The sequence below is a fragment of the Anomaloglossus baeobatrachus genome, chromosome 11, assembly GCF_048569485.1.
Source record: "Anomaloglossus baeobatrachus isolate aAnoBae1 chromosome 11, aAnoBae1.hap1, whole genome shotgun sequence".
Lineage (NCBI taxonomy): Eukaryota > Metazoa > Chordata > Amphibia > Anura > Aromobatidae > Anomaloglossus > Anomaloglossus baeobatrachus.
In genome coordinates this window covers 24,915,707-24,927,538 of record NC_134363.1, presented here as the reverse complement: position 1 = coordinate 24,927,538, position 11,832 = coordinate 24,915,707, and the positions used below count along the sequence as shown (strand labels likewise).

General features: G+C 40.3%; 1 protein-coding gene across 1 annotated transcript; it reads left to right on the top strand.

Annotated features, from left to right (window-relative positions):
• The first annotated feature begins 211 nt into the window (after positions 1–211).
• On the top strand, positions 212–11,597 carry LOC142257172 (C3a anaphylatoxin chemotactic receptor-like). Its single transcript, XM_075329293.1, has 4 exons — positions 212–283; positions 514–584; positions 5,373–5,444; positions 7,151–11,597. Exons 3-4 carry the CDS (start codon positions 5,386–5,388, stop codon positions 8,115–8,117), a joined length of 1,026 nt encoding a protein of 341 aa, XP_075185408.1. The 5' UTR covers positions 212–283; positions 514–584; positions 5,373–5,385; the 3' UTR covers positions 8,118–11,597.
• The last annotated feature ends 235 nt before the right edge of the window (positions 11,598–11,832 follow it).

Below are 11,832 nucleotides of genomic sequence, written 5' to 3'. Positions count from 1 at the left end.
AAAGCGCAGATAATTATATCAGTTAAGAAAAAGCATTAAAAATATTTATATATATAAAATATGTATAAACCAAAACATCCCAATATTTCAATAACAACTAAATAAATAATATAATCAACAATTATTTTCTACTTTTATACATATTTGCACTTAGTGGAAGTGTCTGATGGATTGGCGGCTGGAGGAGTGAATATATATATACAGGAGCAATGCTGGTTATAGGCAAAGGATCCGCTACTCTCACTGACCAAAGAGAAGAGATCCTGGAGAAGAAGGAGGGAAGGTAATGAAATCTATCTATCTATCTATCTAACTATCTATCCAGCTATCTATCTATCTATTATCTATCTATTATCTATCTATCTATCTATCTATCAATCTATCATCTATCATTTATTTTTCGTATTTGATTTCTATTTATTAAAGCACAGCAAGATATTATACCAGTATTGTGCTCCTTGTTGGATTTCTTACAGTGTATTTGATCATGTTTTCACTTTTCATTGTTTTCAGAGAGGAACACGACCCTATAATCAGTGTGTGGAGAGGATTGTGCGGACAGATTCCCTTTCGGGCGTCTCCAGGTAGGTATTGAGCTGATGGGTTTGGGTGTTATGTCTCGTGTGATGAGTGACATGATATAACTGTAGTAAGTCATTCCACAGCAGAACATGACGTCTTTATCAGCGGTGGATCTAACTCTCCTTGGAGACATAATTGTGGCACATGATATAGGAAGTTTTGTAGCAAGTTGTGGCATTTAAAATAATAAAATATAAATATTATATACATTTCCATTCTTTGCTCAAGACTAATATTTCTTGATATTTTTAGTCACTGAGAACTGTATAGTGTGCTGCTCATCTCATGCCAGCCGGCTTTATAATTGTCCCCATAATAAAGTATAAAGTGGAGATAAATGTGATTAAAGTCTTAAAATACTTACCAGTCGTCATCCTCTGCCGTGTCCAGTGCTGCTCCAGTTTACTCCACCATCATGTAACCGTGCCACCCTGGTAGACCTGCGATGTCACGGTGGTGGGTCCAAGCAGCGATGTGGCCATATCGGGCATGAGCAACAGGCTTTTTGTAATGGGATTAAAAATAATATTAAAAAGGGGGAGAGAAAAATAGAATCAACAAACAAATAGGAGTATGTGATGCCAGTTACGATATTCGACTTTGGTATGGCCAGTGTGCGAACCTAGCCTTAGATTTCACTGCTGCTGGTGCTCAGAGCTCCTGCAATCCTCCTGTTAGGCTAGGTTCGCACACTGCGTCTTTTTGACGCTGCGTTTTTGTGCGTTTTTGGCCTCTAAAAACGCACAAAAACGCACCTGCGTCGAATAAACGCATAAAAAAACGCATGCGTTTTTTCCGCGATTTGGTGCGTTTTTGGCTGCGTTTTGCTGCGTTTTTGATCTCTGCATTTTGCTGCATTTTTCCAATGCATTGCATGGGGGGAAAACGCAGAAAAACGCAGTAAAGAACTGACATGTCCATTTTTTTTTTTAACTCAAAAGCGCAGGAAAAAAAACAGATGTGTGCGGACAGCAAAAATGAAAACTCATAGACTTTACTGGGGAAGCAAAGTCCTGCAGTTTTGAGGCCAAAAACGCACCCGAAAAACGCGCAAAAACGCCGCGAAAAACGCACTGTGCGCACATAGCCTTAGAGTCAGCATCTCACTCCTGGATCAGATAAGAGGAATTCCGTTCCCACAGAGCCAGGCTAATCTGATGTTTAAGTCAATGTAATTAGATCTCCTAACACTGGAGCTGCGGCACCCCGTGGACTCCCAAAGGAGAGAAAAGGTATTCAAAGAAGAAGAAAAAAAGCCATGGTATAAAGGGCGCTGCTAACAAGGGAGATAGGAGATAAATAGTGAAGATTTATTTGAGCTACAACGCGTTTCAGGGATACAATAAAACAATAATAATTTCCCCCTTCCTCAGGTAGCATGCTACCTGAGGAAGGGGGAAATTATTATTGTTTTATTGTATCCCTGAAACGCATTGTAGCTCAAATAAATCTTCACAATTTATCTCCTATCTCCCTTGTGAGCAGCGCCCTTTATACCGTGGCTTTTTTTCTTCTTCTTTGAATACCCTACCTGGGAATAGGTATCTTGAAATCCTGGAATTTCCAAGACAAGAAAACTCTATCTTGAATCCCTTCTACTGAGACGGCGACTTGAATCCTGAAGGAAAACTCACTATTTCTTGTAGAAGTTTCCAGAGTCAAATGTGTCACTGTGCTCCCAGACAGTTCACTGCTTCTTATAAAAAGGCTAATAGCAGTCTGCCAGTTTGCCACTGACCTTGAAAGTCCTGGTGACCTAGAGCATGATACCCTGCCAATGTGTAGCTGGCCCCTCCAGAGGTTTTAACAGTCACCTCAGGACAGAACTGTCTCCATACTACACTCCTCACTTCACATCACACTGACTTCAACTCCCACTCTCTCTGAATTTACCTCACACCTAAGCTCGTCCTCTTTTTCTTTTTAGGGCACACACTTAAGCTTTGTTTTTATCTCAAGTGAACAGCCCCAGTAAGGGAGTGTGTGCAAATGTCTGCATGTGGTGAACAGCAGAGAAAACCATATTTCATTATAAATGGCAATACATGTTATACAGTTTGAAATACACATGTGACTATTATTGGTGGCAACTATGGTACTAAGCTTCCACATGGCCGCAGTTCTGACCTGTCAGCTCATTCAGCATCCTCTGTGTAGGCCAGTGATCTATTTTTCAGTGTTAGAGCTCATTCCCATGACCGTTCTGTTTGTCCTGGTCAGTTCCTGTTTTTTTGCGGACCTACTGACAGGACCATCTTTTCAATGTCTTTGTGTAGGATCGGATGGTACACGGTAACACTTCCGTATGCATCCGATCGTACAAAAAAAACACATTGGATGCCGTATGTCCGTTACGTTATTATGGATCATGTCCTATTCTGTTCCGTAATAAAGGACCGTGACTCAATACAAGTCAATGGGCCCGCAAAATCCCTGGAAGCCACACGTAAGCACTTCCGTGTGACCCCAGTCAGGTGCCCGTGCCATCTGTGTCCCTCTCCCTGCCAGCCCCGCGGCTGCCCACACTGAAGTGTGTCACTGTCTGCCCACCCTGCAGTATCAGCAGCTTCTCACACTGCAGTGCGGGCAGCTGCGGGAATGACAAGTGCTGCTGTCAGGAGGTTAGATGAGATCATTACCTGCTGTGACGATTTCCTGCACTCCTGACGTCAGCACTGTCACTGCCTTCTATACCCGCCGCGTTCTCACATCATGTCTCGCGGTGCAGCCCGAGACTGTCACTAGCGGTGACATTACAGGCTACCGCGATTCTTCGCTGTGAACGCGGCGGACAATGGAAATCAGTGACAGTGCTGATGTCAGGAGTGCAGGAGATCATCACAGCAGGTCATGATCTCATTTAACCTCCTGACAGCAGTGCTTGTCATCCCCTGCAGTGACCTGTACTGACCTATTGATGTAAGCTCAGGTCACTGCACTACTCTCCCAGGCAATGGGGAACATTCTATTCTTCATTGACTGGGACAGTGACTATGGTATGGATTGTCGTGGGACCCCCTTATTGAATTACACCGGACCCGGATTTGATTGTTCTTTTCAATAAATTGGTGAAAGAGGGAATGTTTTGGAGAGTGTTTTTTTAAATAAAACTTTTTTTGTTGTCTATTTTTTTTAATTACTAACTGGATTTGTGATGTCAGGTATCTGATAGACACGTGACATCACAACCCCAGGGCTTGATGCCAGGTGACATTACACATCTGGAATCAACCCCATATATTACCCCGTTTGCCACCGCAGTAGAGCAATGGGATGAGTTGGGGTGAATCGCCAGGATTGGCACATCTAATGGATGCTCCCCTTCTGGGGCAGCTGTGGCCTGCTATTTTTAGGCTAGGGACTGTCCAATAACGGTGGACCTTCCTAGTCTGAGAATACCAGACCACAGCTGTCTGCTTTACCTTGGCTGGTGATACAATTTGGGGGGCACTCCACGTTTTTTGTTTTAAATTATTTATTTAATTTAAAATAACAGCGTGGGTGCCCTCTGTTTTGGATTACCAGCCAAGGTGAAGCTGCCAGCTGTGATTTGCAGGCTGCAGCCATCTGCTTTACCCTAGCTGGCTACAAAAGATAGGGGGAACCCCACGTCGTTTTTTTTTAATTATTTATTTATTTTTGGCTAAATACAAGACTACATACCTTTTTGTGCCACATGAAAGCTACTAAAAGGTGCCAGATTAGAATATGCAGGGGGGTGGGACATTATTTATGTCTTTCTCATCTAGTATCTATCTATCTATCTATCCCTCTATTCATTCATTCATCCATCAATCCCTCTATCTCTCTGTCTCTATATCTATCTATCCATCTCTATATCTACCCATCTAATTATCTTTCTAGCTGCTTCCTTTTTTTATGGTCCGCAAAAAAAACAGAAGGCACACGGATGCCACACGGATGCATCTATGAAAAAAACTGACTTTTTTTTGCGGACAGCAAAAACGGAACAGTCATGTGAATGTAGCCTTAAGGTGGCTTCACATGCTACGACATCGGTAAAGCGATGTCGTTGGGGTCACGGATTTTGTGATGCACATCCGACCGCGTTAGCGATGTCATTGCGTGTGACACCTATTAACGATTTTGAATTGTTGCAAAAATGTTCAAAATCGCTAATCGGTGACATCCCCCTAATCTCAATTATCATTGTTGCTGCAGTAACGATGTTGTTCCCCATTTCTGCAGCAGCATACATCGCTATGTGTGACACCGCAGGAACGAGGAACCTGTCCTTACCTGCGTCTGCCAGCAATGAGGAAGGAAGGAGGTGGGCGGGATGTTCGTCCTGTTCATCTCCGCCCCTCCGCTTTGATTGGGCGGCCGCTTAGTGACGTCGCGGTGACTCCGAACGAACCTCCCCCTTGAGGGAGGGATCGTTTGGCAGTCACAGCGACGTCGCAGAGCAGGTATGTGCGTGTGATGCTGCCGTAGAGATAATGCTCGCTACGGCAGCGATCCCCACATATTATTACAATGAGGGGGTTGGTGCAATCGCATGCGACATCGCTAGCAATCGCTAACGATGGCGCAGTGTGTAAAGCCCGCTTAAGACTATGATACCAGGAGCAAAAGAGGGAAATCTGCAAATGGCAAAAGATGGTGACTGGTAAGTATGGTAATACACTCTACACACATTACTGATTGCTTACAAAGAGGACAAAAAAAAAAGTAGAAATTCTGCAGTGATCCTTTAATAAAATGACAGAGCGTCTATACAGACATGATGATTACATGATATTCTGCATTATTATTTATTTTTCTTATAGGTAAATCCTCAGAATGGACCCTTATGATTATAATCTGACTACATCTAATAAAACTATGAAGAACTACAAATGGTAAGTTTATATTTTTAAGGCTTTTTTTCACTGAGATATCAGTGCAGCCTCCATTCACATCTATATCCGAGCCTCCGCCCCGATTACATCAATATTCATAGGGATAAATCAGCTCCACCTGCAGTGCCATTATTCCTACCAAAATGATGGAAACTCTGGATAACTCTTTAAACTCCTATATATGTCAGTGTCGTCCATCAGGTGTCAGTGGTGTCTGTGGAGCAGAGGATTCAGCTCTGTATTGGGGCTCCTGTATAATAACGCTGCATATTTTCCTGTATCAAAAACGCAACACCTTACAGTTCCAGTGTTTTGTTTTTTTTTATTATTCAGCATAAACTGACCTGTCTTGCAAATTTTAAAACCGCAACACATTGTCTTGTGGATACACTGAATTTTATGTGCAGAATTTCAGCAGATAAAAAACACATATGCAGAAACACCCTAAAATGCATAAAAACTGCACATGACTAAATCAGTAACATTTTGTCAATACCAAATACTAAACAAAGCAGCTTAAATTTAAAGCATGACACTACAAAAAGAGACAAAACCACAGCATCAGAAACATAATAAAAATGCCCCTAACCAAATTTACATATTACCTGCGAAAATGGAATTGAACATTACCAACATCAAAAACTCACCAAATGTTCCTTGTAGGAACGTAAGGTTGTGAGTGAAATTAACTCCTTCTATGCCCTTGCATCTCCATATTAATAAGATTTGTATTACAAGCGCTTGGAGAAATCAATACAGCACACACCATCTATAGTGTACTGGAAGTTACAGCATATTGTGGCTGAACTGTATTTGACTGTAATTTTATACTGAATTTTCATTGTAAATTAGCATTCTCTACATGGCTTATTTTATATGTAAGCCTTTACTGGTTCATTGAGGAATAGGATTATTAATGGGTTTTTGGTTTTCTACATGCTATTTTTAAAATGCCTTGTCCTTTTTTTGTCCTTCTTGTTGATAAAGTTTCATACTGTATATTGTGTTGCTCCCGATCCTCTGTGAATACTTTCTATTCTCTGCTTAGCAGTAATGTAAAGTGTCAGCTCCTCTGGGGCAGGGTTATGGCCGCCAGCTGCTTCAGCATCGCTGTACCTTGTATCACATCCCCTGCGGTCACAGCACAGCCGCACATTACAGATTGTGATGAGTCCGCAAGGGATTGTAATCATGGTATAATGCAGCTTAGGCAACTGGCGGATGTGTGGCCAGAAATAGTTACTAGACAACCAGCACAGGGGACATCTGCTCATCCACCCCCATGGCTCAGCCTTTCCATGTAAGACAGACATTAAAGGGGTTTTCTAGCTAAAGTGGTAAGTTTGCAGTTACTGTATGTGACTGCAGACTTGGAAATCCTTGCACTGTACACGACAAGGATTCACTGGTGTCTGAGATGGGAAAGGCAATCACATGACCGCAGTTGTGCATTATGCATATCCCCGGCCAGGATTCAAGTATTGGGCATGGCCTCGCTCTAAACAAAATGTATAGAGCAAAGCCGTGCCAACTGGATGGCCACGTCAACTAGTCAGACTCATCTACTACATAATGTACATTTTCAGTTGGTTTCTGCATAATGCACAATTGTGATCAAGTGACCGTCGTTCTGAGCTCACAAACCGGCATTAATGAAAATATAAAGTGTTTTCTTTTCTAAGTAATACATTATTTTGTCTTTTCAGGTCATTTGATGCATACAATCACTTATCATATGATATAATTGTACAGAAGGTGTCAATCACATTATACAGCATCATTTTTGCTCTCGGGATTATCGGTAATGGATTAGTCATCTGGATTGCCGGATTCAGGATGAAGAACACAGTCAGTGCCGTGTGGTTCCTCCACCTGGCCATTGCGGACTTCCTGTGCTGTGCGTCTCTGCCTCTGAGAATTCATGATTGGGTTGCATATTTCTCATTTAACACAGACCTTTCACATTGCATAGTGAACATTATTCTGTTTAATATAAACATGACCTCCAGTGTTCTCCTCCTGACGGCCATGAGTATTGACCGCTGGGTGTCCGTCATGTGGCCATTCTGGGCCAAAGTCCATAGAACCTGTAATGTGGTGAGAATCTCTGCAGCGATCATCTGGGGGCTGAGCCTCATTGTAGCGGGTGTACTGTATTACGTGTATGAACACTATGTAAGCAATCTACATGAATGGTGCCTATTTTATCAATACACAATTCCTTATAACCCAGAGTTACATCACACCATGCACCTGATCAGATTCATTATAATGTGTGTGATCCCTTTTCTCATCATCATCACCTCTTATGTCACCATTTTCTACAAGATTAGAAAAAGTAAGAGATCCCAGAGATCTCAGAGATCCTCCAGGATCATCACCGCTGTTATATCGTGTTTCTTCATCTGCTGGTTTCCATATTACATCTGGACACTAATATCCATGTATGATATACCTTTTTCTTTATTCCTTGCCTCACCTACGATTGCTAGCAGCCTGGCTTGTGTTAACAGTTGCATGAATCCAATCATTTATGTATTTATGGGACCGGGTTTCCGACAAGGTTTCTTCAGATCCGTCCCCGCCAGGGTAGAAAGAGCCTTAAGTGAACATCCTAATGACCTTTGCAGAGAAGGAGAAGATGCGGGAAATACTCGCTCTACTGATGTGTAATATATATTCCTGTATCTCCTGTATGTGACTCCTATTAACCCCTTGGAGATTTGTCCATTTTTAATTTTTTTCACTTTCTTTCCTTCCTCCTCTCATTCAAGAACCAGAACATTTTATTTTTCATCCTCACAACCTTACAAGGGATTGTTTTTTGTAGTATAAATTCTCATTTTTAAAGTCGTCCTTCATTTTGCCATATAATCTGCTGAAAATGGATGAAAATAAATCTTAAATTAAGTGAAATGGTTAAAAAAATCTGTAATTCCTCCATATTTCTTTGGGTTTTGTCTTTACTGTATTGTTACCCGGCAGTGCGATTTCCCCGGACATTAAACCTATGGTAATTACAGATGAGCGGATCGATCTGCGGGGGATGGAGTTAGTGTCACATTTACTGTAATTCACATGAGTTTAACCCCTTCACAGTCCTGCTTTTCACTCTTTTTCAATTTTGTTTTTTCCTCCCCTACTTCATAGAGCCATAACTTTTTACTTTTCCATCAATATGGCTATATGAGAGCTTGTTTTTTGTGGTACGAGTTGTACTTTTGAATGACACCATTCATTTTACCATATTATGTACTGGAAAATGGGGGAAGAAAAATGCAGTGCAAAAAGTGCAATTTCATAATTGTTTCTTTTTATTATTATTTATCATGTTTACTATATTGTAAAACTAATCAGATTGTGATTCTCCAAGTCGGTACAAGTTCGGAGATAGCAAACATGTATAGTTTTTTTTTATAGAAATGGTGAAATAAATATAGATTTTTGTCCCTCCCCAAAATAATGGGGCATTTGACGTTATTTTACGAGAATAGTAACGTTCTCACTTTTCAGGATCTGGGGCTGTGATGACTTATTTTTTGAGACCTGATCTGATTTTTTTACTGATACCATTTATGAGCCTGGATCACTGGCAGGGAAGCGACCTTGATATACCAGTACATAGAAAGTCATAAAGTTTTAATGAGAACTATTCATAGTAGGAGGATAGGAGCAGTAGTCTGCTCTGCTGGTAATGGAATCAAGAAATCCATAGACCGTATTCAGGATAGGGCAATGCGGTTTATTCTCTTCACGCTTTGATGCTTAAACAGCTTCTTCATCAGGTTCTCCTGATCCAATCCTGAATACGGTCTCTGTATTTCTTGATTTTATTACCCGCAGTGCAAACTACTACTCCTATCCTCCTACTATTTGGTTTCCATGGTGGGATTTCCCTACCAGAGCATTCTCCAGCAGATGTCATACTTTCCTTCCTCAGTTGTGGATTAAACAACCCCAATAGGTGAGCAATTCCCTTACTCCTCCCCTGGATTAATCTCCGCTGTATAAGACCCTATTGCTCTTGGTGTTCTCTTCTCCTAATAGGAACAATTTAATTTACATTTTATCTGATCTCTGACTAAAGTATTAAATAATCGCAGAGAAACGTCCCCCTCAGTCCTGGAGAAGTAGTGGACAGCCGGAGGTTTCTGACGTCGCTCCAGATACGGTATTATTTCTTATCATGTATCCATGTGTTTTATAAATTCTTCCTCTTCCTTCAGTTCAACTATAAGTCCAGCGTCGCCCGGTGTTTCCTCTGTGACCCTTTAAAGATCCTCGTCACATTGTTCTTTTATTTTCCCAAAAATGTAATAAGTGATGGAAATGTCCAATTTACCCCAAAATGGTATAAATAAAATTGTCATGTCACCGCACAAACAACAAGGTTCACATCAAATTTGCTACTGTTCTAATTGTTCTGATCTGGAGAATCCTGTTTTTAAGTCATTTTTTGCTAAATATCGATCACCGCAAAAAAAAAAATACCCCAAAAAATAATGGTTGAATATTATTTCTTTTACACCACTTACATTGTTTTTTCCTTTACATTAAATGCTACAATTAATGTTTTACACTAATACTAGAAGTCGTTCAGCAAGATAAGAAAGATCTTGATCCACAAAAACAAGTTACATTGATGGAAAAATAAAAAGTTCTGGCTTTTTGAAGAAGGAGAGGAAAAAACAAAAACTCAAAACCACAAAATCCAATGTTCTTGATGGAGATAACAGATGTGACAATGTCTATTATGATTAGTTTTCATATTCACAATTTTTAAAAAGGTAAAATTTTAATTTCTTACTTCAAATTTCAGATAAAAATTGTTTATTTTATTCCTTTATTTTAGATTTCGCTAGGTAATGTGACCCTTTGATTTCTTATTCTTGGCACTGCAATCACATAGTATTACAGGATATTGGAGAAATCTCGGCCTCTTCTGAAGATCAAACAGTGACTGATCCTCTCAGGAGAAGCAATATGGCAGCGATGGCGAGTGACATCCCATAATCATGTCACCTGGGAAGGATTCACTGCACTAAATGCCAAAGTCACACACCCCAGATTTGTATATGATATATATATATATATATATATATATATATATATACTGGTATATAAATATATGATAACTAATATGTTTATGGATAAAACATTCTGTTTATAGTTGTGTTTCTTCTAGAGGTAATATAATCTCAGACATTTATACAGTATTCACAGGACGGGGGACCCCAAATTCCAGTGCAGATGTTGGTCCCGAGGTGGGACGTATCCTGCACCATGAGAATATGACATTACCTATATATGTTATATGCTTTTCTGCTCTCGTTTTAAAATGTTCTCCCATATATATTCTTATATCTCTGTAACCGGAAATGTATTTCATAAATGTCAAAAAGAATATTATGAACAAAATGTCTTAGATGTATAAATAAGTTGCAATAATAAAAAATATAATAAATAAAAGTCAAAAGTAAAAGTCATCAATAAATGTTAAAGTCGACTTTGTAACCAATGTGAGAATTATAAATATTTTTTTAATGTAATATCCATTCTACCTTATGTTCTGAGAGATGTGATAATTAATAAAAATAAATGGATAAAGCAAAATTTTAATTCTCCTATACACATGAATTTTACCTGGAAATGAATGAATGAAAACGGACTGTATGGTAGGATACCCAGGAAGACCCCACTTCTTACCCCGAGACATAAAAAAGCCAGGCTGGAGTTTGCCAAAACTTACCTGAGAAAGCCTAAAACGTTTTGCAAGAATGTTCACTGGTCAGATGAGACAGAAGTAGATCTTTTTGGGAAAAGCCATCAACATAGAGTTTACAGGGAAAAAAAAGAGGCATTCAAAGAAAAGAACACGGTCCCTACAGTCAAACATGGCGGAGGTTCCCTGATATTTTGGGGTTGCTTTGCTGCCTCTGGCACTGGACTGCTTTATCGTGTGCATGGCATTATGAAGTCTGAAGACTACCAACAAATTTTGCAGCATAATGTAGGGCCCAGTGTGAGAAAGCTGGGTCTCCCTCAGAGGTCATGGGTCTTCCAGCAGCACAATGACCCAAAACACACTTCAAAAAGCACTAGAAAATGGTTTGAGAGAAAGCACTAGAGACTACTAAAGTGGCCAGCAATGAGTCCAGACCTGAATCCCATAGAATACCTGTGGAGAGATCTCAAAATGGCAGTTTGGAGAAGGCCCCCTTCAAATCCCAGGGACCTGGAGCAGTTTGCCAAAGAAGAATGGTCTAAAATTCCTGCAGAGCATTGTAAGAAACTCATTGATGGTTACCGGAAGCGGTTGTTCGCAGTGATTTTGGCTAAAGGTTGTGCAACCAAGTATTAGCCTAAGGATGCCATTACTTTTGTCTGG